Consider the following 14,335-nt stretch of genomic DNA (forward strand, 5'->3'; position numbering starts at 1 on the left):
AGACCAGTCTCCCTTAAGGGTTAACCAGGACCCGGCCGGAGGTAAACTCCGCAGAATGGGTTTAGGCGGGAGGCGAGATTACACGGTAGTGCGGTGCATAATCATGGCTGGTGCTGCACATAATCTCACCTCCTGCCGGGGATGAGATTGCACACCGCACTCGCCGCGAGCGGGGTAACTAGAATTATTTAATTTAGTTTTCACGGTACGATTTTGGTGCGCTTATGTTTATCGATTTTTTAAATATTCCTGGAATTTCCAGCCGTGTCCATGTGTTTTATACTTTCCCCCCCCCCCCCCCCACCCCGCCTTCTCCTGCCTCATCCACCCAAGCCCCCTCCCTTCCACAGATCTCCCGATGTCCATGTTCTCTATTGTTGTAGTTGTCTGCTTCCCTCTCTCTCCCCATCTTGTCTCCCGCTCCCTTTTTTGTATGTTGTGTGTCGGTTTTTTTGTTTTTTTTTGTGATTGATGTCAGCTCTTACACGAGCCTCGATCTTGTATACAAAAAACAAAAAACAAAATAAAAACAAACAAACAGGAAGTTAATTCGCATCCGAAAAACCACAGCAACATGGAATTTCAAATGCTGTACAAAAAAAAAGAACTAGAAAGAGCAATCAGATATTGCAGATGCTCGACAGGGCTTGTTTTGTTGTATTTTGTTGTTTTGTTGTTTGTATGTGTGGTGTTTGTGTGGTTTTATGTGGTTTTTTGTGCTGGTGTGTTTGTGTTTGTGTGGTGTGTAGATGATGCATTGACGACGTAGGTTTATGTTCATACATCGGACAATCCAGACATCCAAACAGACATTTTCGTTTTTTTCTGTAGATTCACGTTTCAATAGTACATACTTTATAGAAAAACAAAAACATCCCTAATAGCACGTACGTTATAGAATAACATTCTTAATATTACGTCCTTTATAGACATAGCCACATTGTAGTAGTACGGTACTTACTTTATAGACGTAGCCACATTGTAGTAGTACGGTACTTACTTTATAGACATAGCCACATTGTCGTAGTACGGTACTTACTTTATAGACGTAGCCACATTGTAGTAGTATGGTACTTACTTTATAGACATAGCCACATTGTCGTAGTACGGTACTTACTTTATAGATGTAGCCACATTGTAGTAGTACGGTACTTACTTTATAGACGTACTTGCAATAATTTAATTGTAATATCTTATTGAGGAACTCAGTTGAGAAAAGATAATGTGTAACACTGGCTTCCGCCATGTAGTGTTTGTGGCCTATGTTCACGCATTATGTGCGGACATACAGACAGACTAACAAATGGACCCAAATGCAGTCAACACCCTTTGGCCAGGGTAATGATTACAGGGGAAGGTGGCACAATAATCAGCAATTCAAATAAAGAGACAGACAAGCCGCCAGACCGCTTAGTCTAATGAAATACGCCTCAATGACTGTCCTTAGACTAATCCAGCACGCCTTACTTGCATGGGGACTGTTGTGGAATCAAACCCAGAGCTCTCGCAAGAAATGAGGCTTTATTGAACTATTTATCTACCCATTCCTACAACACAACAATGTACATTATTAGTTCCATAAAGAAGGCAATCAAAGCATACATCTCTTTCTAGTTTCTTGCAGCAAGCAATTATGCACCTGTTAACCTCAGCAGTCTACAGTGCTGGGGATTCCGTATGCCACACGATCGCGCACCGAATGGACACAGCTTATATAAGCTCCCTCAAGGTCGTCCCTTCACGCGGATTGTCTCTTCACTCAGCTCGAGACATTACAACATATTTCACCACAGGGACACAAGACAAAGTGGGGGGAAAGGAAGAAGATTGGGGAGTTGGAGACATTGGGCTTTCGCTCTCTTTGAGCACTGAGATGGCGCAGTGTGGGGCAAGGTGGTCAAACGGGGAGGGTAGGTTGGTGAGCCCATTCGGTGGCAAGCTGGCATCACGATCACTCGATATTTGGTTTGGTGCTCGTTTTGCACGTCACTGGCAGCTCGCCATCTTCTCTGGCACCACGACTGGCCAACTCAACTGCAACCGACCCACCTCGCTGTTCACAATCTGTTCCCTGACTCTGACTTCACTCCCTTCCACTCATGCAGACTGGTATTTTATATAAGCCCCGGGTCCTGATGTCACTGTTCCTTCCTCATTGGCCGCACCGATAGCCACGTGGTCTCTTCCCCCGATGTTATTGCTTGAAGCTCTCCCTTTCCGGTCGCCATTCCTTCCGAAGCATGAGGTGGGAAATTAAATAAAGGGGACACGAGGAAATTGAAGCACATGCAAGTAAAAGGAAATAACACAGAGGGCTAGTAGGACTTAGTAGGTTATAGGTAATAGGTTGTAGACAGCAACCACCCAGGGTAGTACCACCATTCTGACTTAGGAGCGTTAAAGTGGTGCCCGGAACCAACTTACACACTCCGTGTCAGGATTGCTGGTCTTACTTTCTCTCGCATTCAAACTACAGCTACTGGTCTAGCTTCAACCTCTCTTTCTTACAAACAAACACCATACACTTTCCTTCATACACTTTCCTTCATACACTTTCCTTCTCTTTTATTCAGGCCTCGCCTCGATGAGGGCTACAGTATATATATAGTCTGTGCCTGGAGCTTCAGCATAAAAATAAAATAAAAGGAAGACAAGGGTCTTTCTGCACAATTGATCCTGGTGGTGCTAATTGGGGTATTTATGGGACATCTTATTCAAACATTGATTATAAAATAAATAATCAATCTCCTTTTTAACCCCTAATTTAACCTTTAACCCCTTTTTAACCTAGTGGGGCTGCTTAACTGATGAATTGTGCCTTTTCCCTTAAAAGCATGAAACTTGGCACATGGCTAGAATACCCCAAAAGAAAGATTTTTAGTCCAGGGGGCATCTCCAATGTCACCCCATATGGCGGCCATCTTGAAATTCAAGATGGCCATCATACAAGACCTGTTTTGATGAATATCTCCATAATTAGAACAGATATCAAAATGGTTGAAGTGCCTATACCTACATTTTTAGGGTCTAGGAATCCAATGGCAACATAAAATATTCAATACTATATGGCAGCCATCTTGAAATCCAAGATGGCCGCCATAACAGACCTGTTTTGATGAATATCTCCATAATTAGAACAGCTATCTAAATGGTTGCAGTGCCTACACCTACATTTTTTGGGTCTAGGAATCCAATGGTAACATAAAATATTAAGCAGTCATATGAAAATATTAATTTTGCATAGTATCATGCATACTGGGAATGCATATAAATACTCTTAACAGGTTGGCATTCTTCAGTGATTAAAAGTGTCTATGACATCGCAGACTGTAACTGTGCCATCTTGTGGTTTTCTAGTCTTTGCTGCATTCTCCATCACATGCGCAGAGAGAAGTACAGGGAAGTGCAGCTTTCTTACACCGGCAACGACCAGTACATCCTTTTTTGCACCCACACTTAACAAGTTCATTGCAGATCTTTGCAGCCTCTGGAAGTGTTGTCCATATTGGTTTGAACTGGCCAGCAGACGTTTTTTGCCAACCCCATTCAGTGGGGCTTGGTAGATCAGGCTTAGCATGCAATGCTTGTCCCCAGCATAGTGCGCCTTGGTATACTGCCCGCTTTACGTGCTGCACAAGGGCATCATGTGTTGGTGGAATTGATTCCACAGGTCTGCCCTTCTTTGCAAACAGTTTCTTTCGTACAATGTTAATGTCAGTAGCAGTACTTGTGCGATCAAACAACAGAATAACAAATCTCTCAATGACGTTCATGCAGGTTTCAGTTATCTCTGTGCTCTGGTGGCAAATTTCTGCTAGTACCTCTGTGAGCTCAGGGAATGATTCCCACACATTCCATGCAGTTACCTTTCCACGCCCATTAAACGTTGAAGAAGTGTCACACCCTGTTAGTGCATGAAACATGGGGAGGGCTTTAGATTTCTCAGGGCCAAGAGCTGTGGCTATATCATGTGCAGAGATAAATCGCATGTTCTTGCCTGTCCCAAATTGTAACCATATCATCACTGAAAGCTTCTGGGATGCTGTAACTGCAAGCACGACAACATCTGTGTCCACAGTTTGTATGAGGACCTTACTATGCCCTCTCTGCGTTGCATCAGCAGCATGTAGGAACATCCGACCATCTGCCTCTTCCTGAGTGCACGGGGAAAGTGATTCTAGATCAATGCGTGGTGGAGCAGTAAGAACCTCTGTATCAAGTGTGACAACTAGCTCCTTGCGCTGGTCTTCAAATGATTTAATTGTTTCATTGGAAAGGAAGCTGAAGAGTTCACGCTTGTTTTCATCAACTCGAAGAAAGTTCTGCCACTGTCCAGGAATTGCAACTGAGGTATCTACTCGTCGGCGAACCCCCTTGCCACGCTTTTCACGGGTCATGCTCTTAAGGCTGTCGGGTAGGTAACGGTCCCACACCAGATCAAGTCGGGTTGCAGATTTGTACTGTGAGAAAACAAATGGGATGAAGACCTTTTCGGCATATTTGCCAAATGTTTTGACTGTGCCAACATCGGGCTTTAGCTTTTGAACAATTACTGCCCCGTCAAGTATGACACATGTCACCTCTGGCATCTGTGTGCTTGATGGTGAAAGTTCCTCTAAGCAGTCCAAAAGGTCGCTCTTTGTACCAGGTCGAAGCTTCCCATCCTTGGACAGAGATGGAGGGAAAGATTGATTTTCATGATGGAAAAATTCATCCTGGTTTCCCTCGCGGGTTTGACAGGCAATACAGAGGCGAGAAAACAGTTGAACATCACTCTTCAATGAGGCTACCTTGTGTTTATCTGTCAGCTGGTCTGTTACTGATGAGCTGCCAAACAGAGGTAACTTTTTGCACGGGACGACATCATTCAAAGGCTTTGAGCGTTCAATCAGCCTCTCTTGCACAAATGACTCCAGAGCCTCCTTTCCCACTTTCTGCACGTCTTTCACACTTTGTACGACTGATGCACTTGCTATATCCTTTGTGTCAAGGACCAAAAGGTCAGCGGTTTCTTCAAGAAATGGATTACCTAGCTCCTCGATAACTGATACAAGTGATCTGACATGTTTGTCAAAGGTCATCTGGGTGCTTTTATTCTGATCATGATGCAGTGATGGCGCTTTGCTTTCATGTTGCTCCTGTGCAGTCTCAAACTCATCAATCACCCTTGAGACCTCTGGACCTGCAACCATCCATCTTTGCAGAGCATGGGCATTGTCCAGCAGACCCACAGCTCCTCCATCTCCCTTGATACGTGCATTGTTCTGTTCATGTGCATGATCTGTAGCAATTGAAGAAAATTTGCGTTGGGTCTTTTGTACCGTGAACATGCCAGCTCGGAAATTATCCAGAACTTTAGGGTGTGTCTTGTGCAAGTCCATCATATCACGCAAATGGACTGTGACCCATCTTGCATAGTGCATATGGTCAAGAGCAAAGAACCACGGAAGAAACTCCCATAAAGCATCTAAGTACATTTCAAAGTCAGCCTCCCTCAATGAGCGCACAAAGGTCAGGATGCTGTTCTCCAATGCCATCGTGAGACTCCAGTATTGGAACTGTGGGTGTTCCAATATGTTGCCATTGGATTTTATGTTGCCATTGGATTCCTAGACCCTAAAAATGTAGGTATAGGCACTTCGACCATTTTGATATCTGTTATAATTATGGAGATATTCATCAAAATAGGTCTTGTATGATGGCCATCTTGGATTTCAAGATGGCCGCCATATGGGGTGAAATTGGAGATGCCCCCTGGACTAAAAATCTTTCTTTTCGGGTATTCTAGCCATGTGCCAAGTTTCATGCTTTTAAGGGAAAAGGCACAATCGATCCGAATTTTTTAGCTAAGCCGCCCAGCTATAAGCCTTTTTTGTTACAATATTAAACTTAGAACCGTTGGCCTCCCAGTTTTGTGCTGACTATCACATCAATCACCAGACGTCTTCGCCCCGATACCCTCAGTCAAATGGTGCAGCTGAGAGAGCCATACAGACGGTAAAGCGACTCTGGTCTAAGTGCAGTGATAAACATCTGGCCCTCCTTGACTACAGGACCACGCCGCTGGAAAGTTGCAACATGTCACCTGCCACGCTTTGCATGTCTCGCAGACCCCGCAACCTGCTGCCAACCTCTCGTGAGTTGTTGCGTCCAATTACTCTGAACTGTGATGAGGTCAGGAAGAAGCTCGATCAGAGCAAGGAGAAGCAACGGGTCCACCACGACAAACATGTCCAAAGAGACCTGCCCGCCCTCCTCCCAGGAGACCCAGTAAGGATGACTCCACTCCCAGGTACAAACAACTGGCTGCCTGCAACAGTTGTCGCCCATCACAGTGTGCCCAGATCATATATCGTTGAAAGTAATGGCAGGAAGTATCGCCGAAACAGGAAACACCTCCGCCTCTCAACATACGGTGCTCATCAGCCAAGCTCCACAGCACTGACGTATGCAACCCGGCAACCGACCAGACCGACCCCACACTGTGCTACTGCTCCAGCTGGTCTGCCAGCTCCCAGCTCAGCTCAGACCACACAGCACTGCCCGTGCAGCAGCAGCCTGCACTCTACAGCCCGTACAGGGCAACCCTCGCCAGTCACACACACGCCATCCTCTCTGCCGCCTGAACAGGGTCAGAATCCTCTCACCACGAAGTCAGGCCGCGTCATCAACAGACCCAAACATCTAGAGGATTATGTGACAAACTGAGGGCAGACTAACCCTTCTTCTAGCACCTTGTAACTCAGGGTAGTCTACCCCTGTTTTACTGTTGTGACAGTATGTTCTAAATGTTTACACTTATTTTGTTCATGTTCGTTCATGCATCAGCTACATCTTTTATTACTTGCTGTGCCATGCTTCACTTAATTTTCCGTTTGTTGTTTGTCAAAGGGAGATGCGACATAACGCATTATATCATAACGTTATGTTCACGTCATGGTTTACGGCATGTTCACGACACCATGACGAATAAACGGCGGTCCGTTGGCCCGCCATCTTGTTGACTTGTTTGTGTCTGAACAACCAAACGATACAGGCGTGTTCGTTTGGTGCTGTGGACCCGGATACGTCGGCTATAGTGAACCAGTTCTGTTCTCCTTTGCCGGTGTTTTCGTTTCCTGTGTTTTGCTGTGTTTGCATTTCTTATTATTTACTTATTGCTTTGATTATTGCCTGTTTGTCCTGCATTTTCGTTCGTTTTTCCCTCCCTGCTTTCCCCCATCTTCCTCCTGTTTGGGGGGCGTTGCCCACCAGACAGGGGGGTCTTGTGCCCCCCCTTCGTCTCCCGTCCCTCCCTCCCCCCCCCCCCCACCCCGAGTGTTGTCCTCCGCCCCTCCTAGAACCCCGGCATGGCGAGCAGGCGCCATAATTGTGTCCGGTTTCGGTTGGTTGATGTGGCTTGCAGTGTGCCGGCTGGAGATAAATTCGGTAAAGATGTACTGTTGGGTGTGCTGGGGTTCAAGGCTGTTGACTTTTTCTGCCTGATCTCCCTCGCCCGTGGCTTCGACGTGTCCTTCCAAACAGGGCAGGGACTTGCCGAGTTCTGGCGCCGGTGGGCTACCGCTCGGTCTGCTGGGAAACTGGCAGACTGGGCGGTCGAGGCTCTCTCAGAAACACAGGAGAGAGTCGTGACCGTCCACCTGTACAATGAAGGCGTGAGTGACTATGATGTCAAGGTTTGGCTCAGTCGATACGCGGACATCCGAGGCCCAGTACGGCTCGTCCGGAACAGCCTCGGTATTTGGACCGGTTCTCGGCAGTTCCGGGTAAAGCTGCGGACGAGGCAGGACGGCACGGCCACCCATATCCCTAATGGAATAATGGTTGGGATGGACCGAGGCCAAGTCTTTTACGCGGGACAGCCGAAATTGTGCCGCCGATGCGGTCAACTTGGCCACTTGATTACTGGGTGTACAGCGAGTATCTGCACCCAGTGTGGCGAGTTGGGACATTTGAGGGAGCGCTGCACCCAAGCGGTGCGGTGCAACCTCTGTGGTGCGCCGGGGCACACTTTCCGCTCCTGCCCGCAGAGTTACGCGAGCAAGATGCGTGCTGCTGTGGGCGGGAGTGGGGGTGTTGCCCAAGGGACAGGGGACGGTGTGCCCCCAGGGACAGGAAAAGGGGACGGTGTGCCTCCAGGGACTAGGGGGGGTGTTGCCCAAGGGGTGGGGGAGGGGGTTGCTCAAGGGGTGGGGGAGGGGGTTGCCCAAGGGGTGGGGGAGGGGTTTGCCCCAGGGGCTGGGGAGGGGGTTGCCCAAGGGGCTGGGGAGGGGGTTGCCCAAGGGATAGGGGAAGGGGTTGCCCAAGGGGTGGGGGAGGGGGTTGCCCAAGGGGTGGGGGAGGGGGTTGCCCAGGGGGCTGGGGAGGGGGTTGTCCAAGGGGCTGGGGAGGGGGTTGCCCAGGGGGCTGGGGAGGGGGTTGTCCAAGGGGTTGGGGAGGGGGTTGCCCAAGGGGCGGGGGAGGGGGTTGCCCAAGGGGTGGGGGAGGGGGTTGCCCAAGGGGTGGGGGAGGGGTTTGCCCAAGGGACAGGGGAGGGTACTGCATCTGGGGTCGGGGGGGGGGGGGACTAATGTGTTTGTGTGTGTGTCAGCCCCCCGCCCCGTAGAAAGTAAAGGGAGGGAGGTGGAGGGAAAGGAGAACATGGAAGAGGGAGGGTTAGATCAGGACCTGGATGTGGCTTCGCCGGGTGTCGGGCCCACTGCGGTGGGAGGGGAGGATGCACGAGGAATGGTGGCTCCGGTGGCGGGGTCAGAAGAAACATCCTCGGTGCCAGAAGAAACATCCTCGGTGCCAGAAGAAACATCCTCGGTGCCAGAAACCCCGCTGCCGGAGGCTGGAAGTGATGGCTCCTCCTCCGGCTACGAGCAAAGTGACCCGGGACAATGGACCGAGAAGAAGCGTCGGAGGAGGGGCCAGGACAAAGGAAAAGCTCCTCTGGGCAAAGCCCCACAGGGGAAGAACACAAGAACATCAAAGAAGAAAACCCCTGTGGGGCGCAGAGCCCCCCGTGCATCAAGCGACCCATCCAGGCCTGGGGGATCGCCTGCTCGTGGTAGGGGTGGGGCGCAGTCGGGGTTGGCCGCAGCAGGTCTCCGGGGGAGGGCCCGAATGCCGTCTTCCCCGGAACGCTCACGTTCCCGTTCCCCCGTGAGTCGTTCCCCACCCGTTGACCTTACCCCTCCTCCGGGGGCAGCTGTGGCCATGGGCCTCGAGGAGGGTTTGCTCGCGGAGGACTGGTGGCTTTCTTCCCCGGGTGGCGGGCGAGGGGGGGTAATTTATTTGACCCCCGAGCAGGAGGACCTCTCCCTGCTACCCGGGGAGAATGTCTGCATAGATGGGGACTGGCTCCCGGGCACCCTCGTGGCTCCCGGCTGCGGGAAGAACCGCAGGGGGAGGAAGAATGGTAGCCCGTCGCGTCTTGGCAAGGAGGGAGGAGCTTCATAAGTCCTATGACTCCCCTTTCGTGGTTTGCACTAGGGTTGGTGATTAATACACTAACACCTATGAGCTTTAAACTAACGAGTTTAAATGTACGGGGAGTCCGTACCACGGTCCGGAGGATCGCTATTTTTGAAGAACTGCGCAATTTTGAATGGGATGTCTGCCTGTTGCAGGAATGCCATATTCCGCACGGTGAGTATGGATACCTCCGTGCAAATTGGCGGTACGGAGAGTCGTATTGGTCCGGCAGCTACACTAACAGGGCGGCAGGATTAGGGTTCCTTATTAAGAGCCCGAATGTCGAGGTCCTTAGTTTAGAAGAAATTATCCCGGGGCGATTGGCCGTGCTCAGGGTGGTGGTTTCCTCGACCCCACTGACCTTGGTCAATGTGTACGCTCCAACGACGGTGGGAGAAAGAGTGGAGCTCCTGCGCCAGTTGGGGCCCCTCCTCTCCACCTCTGGCCCCGTGATCGTCGGGGGAGATTTTAATATAAGTTTGGACAGGTTGCCCCTGGAGTCATCGGCGCGGGCCCTTAAAGGGCTTGTTCAGGATTTTAGGTTGAGGGACACGGGTGCGGAAAGGAATGAGGTCACCCGGACCGATGCGGCTGGTACCAGTCGGGCTAGGATTGATTACATTCTTTTGACACCAAATTTTGGCGACCCGGACCTGGTACTTCACGCGGTGGCATTTTCAGATCACTGTCGTTTGTCTCTGGGTATTGAATTAAATGGGGTGCGTCCCCGGTGTTTTGGACTCTGGAAGCTTAACTGTCACCTTTTGCAGGATGACAGTTTAGTGCGTGCCTACGTTCGGAAGTATAGGGAGTGGGAAACGGTCAGGTGCCTCTTCCCTACCTCGGCAGCCTGGTGGGAAGAGGTGAAACGTAGGACCATAGGGTTTTTCCGAACGGCCGGGCGAATGAGGGCCGCGGGGAAACGAGAGCGTTTGAAGCGCATGCAGGCGTACCTCCAGCGCCTGCATAAGAAACTTTGCGAAGGGAGGGACGTGTCGGAGAAAATCCGCCGGGTGAAGGGGAGGATTTTTAGCCTCCTCGAAGCCAGGGCGAGGGCCGTCATCTTCCGGAGCAAGGTGCAGGCATTGGAGTGGAACGAAAGGTGTACCAGATTCTTCTTCCAACGATGTGCCAGGCGGAGGGGCGGTTTGGCCCAGGTTAATGTGGGGGGAGGCCGTGTTTCGGATCCGGACCAAATTACTGAAGCAGTGGAGGACTATTACTCCAGGCTTTTTGAAAAACGACCGGTTGACCAAATCCAGATGGCCGACGTTCTCGGCCATCTGAGGAATCTTTTGAGCCCCGAACAGCGGGAGCGGTTGGAGGAACCGGTGAGCCTGGAGGAATTGACCTCCGCTGTTAGGGATTTGGCCGCGAATAAAACCCCGGGTGACGACGGCCTGCCCGTGGAGTTTTATCGCCGCTTTTGGCACGTCCTTGGCGAGGACTATCTGCAGGTAGTGAGGGAGCTAGCCACCTCTGCGAGGCTTCCAGATTCGATGCGCCGGGGCGTCGTAAACCTCGTGCACAAGAAGGGTGATCGGGAGGATCTGTCCAACTGGCGCCCGATCACTTTGTTGAATGTCGACTACAAGATACTAACAAAGGTGCTGTCTAAGAGGGTGCACGGTGTCATGGTGGACCTCGTGCACCCGGACCAGACTTGTGCTGTTCCGGGACGCAGAGTGTCCGACAGCCTGGGCCTGGTTCGAGAGGCGATCCAGCTAGCGGAGGAGAGAGGCCTCCCACTGAGCATAGTCAGTTTGGACCAGGAGAAGGCTTTCGACAGAGTGTCACATGAATACATGATGGCCGTTTTGGACCGTTTTGGCTTTGGGCCAAATTTGATGCATTGGGTGGACCTGATGTATAGGGACGTTGAAGCCCGTGTTTTGGTCAACGGACACCTCTCGGGAGCCTTCCCAGTCGCTTCTGGGGTCAGGCAGGGCTGCCCAATGTCACCAGTCCTTTTTGTCCTTTGTATTGAACCGTTTGCTTGTGCACTGCGAGCGGACCCATCCTTCCCTGGGTTGTGGATTCCCGGAACCCATGGGGAGCGCCTAAAGGTGAGTCTGTACATGGACGACGTGTCGGTGTTCGTCACCGATGCAGTCGCCATGTGCAGACTGGTGGGTCTCTGCGAGCGTTTTGGGGTGGCCTCCTCTTCTAAAATCAATCCCCAGAAGAGTGAGGTCATGCACTTTGGTCGGCACAGGACGGGCTCCGGCCCCCCTTGCCCGTACACGGAGCGGAGAGATCGATTAAAGATCCTCGGGGTCTGCTTTGACCCAGGCGGCGTGGCCGCTGAGAACTGGCGAACGGTCATTGGGGGATGGGAATTGGAGGTCGCTTCTTGGCGGTCTCGTCGCCTAACCATGGAGGGGCGAAATTTAGTTATCAAGAATGTTTTGATCGGTAAGTTGTTGTATTTGGCGAGAATCTCCCCACCTCCTCCTGCGGTGGGACGGGCTCTAGAGGGAATAATTTTCACTTTCTTCTGGGGTACCCGAGCAGAGCGCAGGAGTAGGAGGGTTGTGAAGATGAGCCCGTCCTTGGGTGGGAAGGGTGTCCCCTGCCCGGTGTTTGTATGTATGTCTGCGTTTGCGTGTACTCTCATGGAGTTATTCGTGTCTGAGGACCCAGGTCGCCGGCTGGCGCGGGACTTTCTGTTTTTCTTTCTGGGGCCGTCCGTCGCGCGGTTGGAAGGGCGGTCCCTCCCGCTGTCTCGGCCTTTTCCCGGGTCGTGTCCGGGGCATTTCCGGATGTTTGAGGGGTTCGCCCGGGAGCAGGGCCTGTTGACCTGTCGGCCCATCGGTTGGCAGTTGTCGCGGGTCCTGGATCACTTGCGCCCAAGGGAGGTGCTGCGGGAGGTGCGTATCCTTCGCGGAAGGCCTCTCGCAGAACGTACGGCGAGAAAGGTTTGGGAGAACGTTTCGGCTCGCTGTCTCGCCAACGACCAGAAGGACGTCGCGTGGCAAGCCGCCCATGAGTGTCTTCCGGTCCGGGTGTTTCAGTTCCAGAGGGGCCTGAACGTGTCGGTCCAGTGTCCCCGACCCCGATGCACAGGGGACGAAACCGTCAGGCATGTCCTTTGGGACTGCCCTGTCGCCGAGGGGGTCTGGTCGCTTGCGGCTGGCCTCCTCGAATGCCATGTGCCTTGGCTGGTGATGGTCAGACGGGACGTCTTTGCGTTTAGCGGGCTCCTACCACAACCAGTGCCTGTCCGCAAATGGAGGCAGGCCTGGAGAACGGTCTGTATAATCAAGACCGTCTTGTGGCGAGCGAGAACCAGAGGTTTCTATACCAGGGTATGGTTGGATCCTGGGCAGATATGGGGCAGAGCCCAATCCTGCCTCCAAAGGTACAGGCTTGGCGACAGCCTGCGGGCGACGGGGCGGGGTGCTGGCCGCAACGATGCGTCAGGTGTGTCGTAAAGCCCTCCCTGGAGCGGAGAATACGGCCGGGCTTTTCCGTGGTGAAGGGGGGGGTCCCGCGGGAGGTTACTTCCAAATGTGCGGGCGACAGTCATGTGCAGCCGTAGTCCCTGACCGAGCTTGCCGCCCGGGCTTGGAAAGGTTGGGGGTGCTCCGGCAGGTGTGCTTGCGGGCCCTGTCGGGCGGTGATTCTCATTGGGACACTCACGCCTCGTGGGCAGCTCAGGGAGCCGGGGCCTTCCTTGTGGGGCATCTTCCGGGTGGGCCCTCCCGGGCGCGGCCTGGGGAGGGTGGGGGCAGTTGGGTTTCCTTTTGTTTGATCTTGATTTTGCCTTGGTTTGATTTTTATTTTCTTTCATTATTATTTCCAGCGGTGGGTCGAGCCCTCAACGTGTTTGTGGCTGCATGTCCCGGCTGCGGTTAGCAGCCGGTTGTTGATTTCGGTATGCAAAGGAAAAAAGGCCCCTTGACCCTTATTGTTTTAAGGTGTCCCTTCTTTGGTTGTTTTCGGGGGGGTGGGAGGGGGGATAGGGTCTTCTTTCCTTTCTCCCTCCCCTTTGGTTAGTTAGAGTTAGGTGTCTGCTGCCTGGGGTGGGAGAGGGGTTTTGGGGGTTTGGGATAGGGATGATGGACTTTGGTTTTTATGATTTATGATTTATTGAATTTGATTTGATTTTCATTTTGGTCTTTGAACCTTGTTTTCTTGTGTTTTCTTGATCTTTTGGTTTGCTTTCTCTCTTTATTTATTGTTTGATATCTGGTTTCCTGGCTTTTGATTTCTTGGTTTTTGATTTTTCTGGGTTCTTGTGTGGTGGTGATGGTGATGGGTTTATTAATGGTTTGATTTTTCTGGGTTCTTGTGTGGTGGTGATGGTGATGGTTTTATTGATTGTCTTTTGAGCGTGTTTTTTTACCTTTTTTTATAATAAAAAAGGCCTCGGCCATAAAAGTTACACAAACTGTTCATGAGTGAGTGACTGATGGCTGTCCGTACTTTCCTGAAATTGTGTTACTGCTCATAGTGACTGGGTTTTTGATCTTGCACAATTAGATAATTAATTACATTTTCGTTCAAATTATTGTCTGCATTTTACTGGGAAAGTTATTGTGAACAAAGGTTTGCTGAGCATTTTTCGAGGTGATTGCTGGTCCATGAAAAGCTTCTGTGTTCTGTGATATTGAGTGCTGTTTCACTGGTAGTTCCTGCGTCCTTTCAGGTCGTTGCTTCCGAGGAGGGTTGGAGCCTACCGAGCTCACCGGAATCATCAGTTGTATCAGATAGTTTACATCCAGAAATTGCACAGACCCTCGCCTTAATGATAAACGATCTTGCCATCGAGTCGACAGAAAAAGAGGTATGCGGGTATTGCATGGTTCTCTCTGTCTCTCTCATAAAACTTTGTGTCTTTAACACTTTCACACATCCATTTGTAAGCACAGTG

General features: G+C 51.2%; 1 protein-coding gene across 1 annotated transcript in view; it reads left to right on the plus strand.

The window, feature by feature from the left end:
- The window catches only part of LOC137439268 (sperm-associated antigen 17), a 48,185-nt gene that overhangs the window by 12,530 nt on the left and 21,320 nt on the right, over positions 1 to 14,335 (plus strand). The window contains exon 8 of the mRNA XM_078767998.1: positions 14,111 to 14,248. Within this exon, the coding sequence (XP_078624124.1) occupies positions 14,111 to 14,248 (138 nt within the window). The remainder of the gene's footprint in view (positions 1 to 14,110; positions 14,249 to 14,335) is intronic.

Source organism: Myxine glutinosa, chromosome 14 (genome assembly GCF_964187855.1).
Source record: "Myxine glutinosa chromosome 14, kmMyxGlut1.1, whole genome shotgun sequence".
Lineage (NCBI taxonomy): Eukaryota > Metazoa > Chordata > Myxini > Myxiniformes > Myxinidae > Myxine > Myxine glutinosa.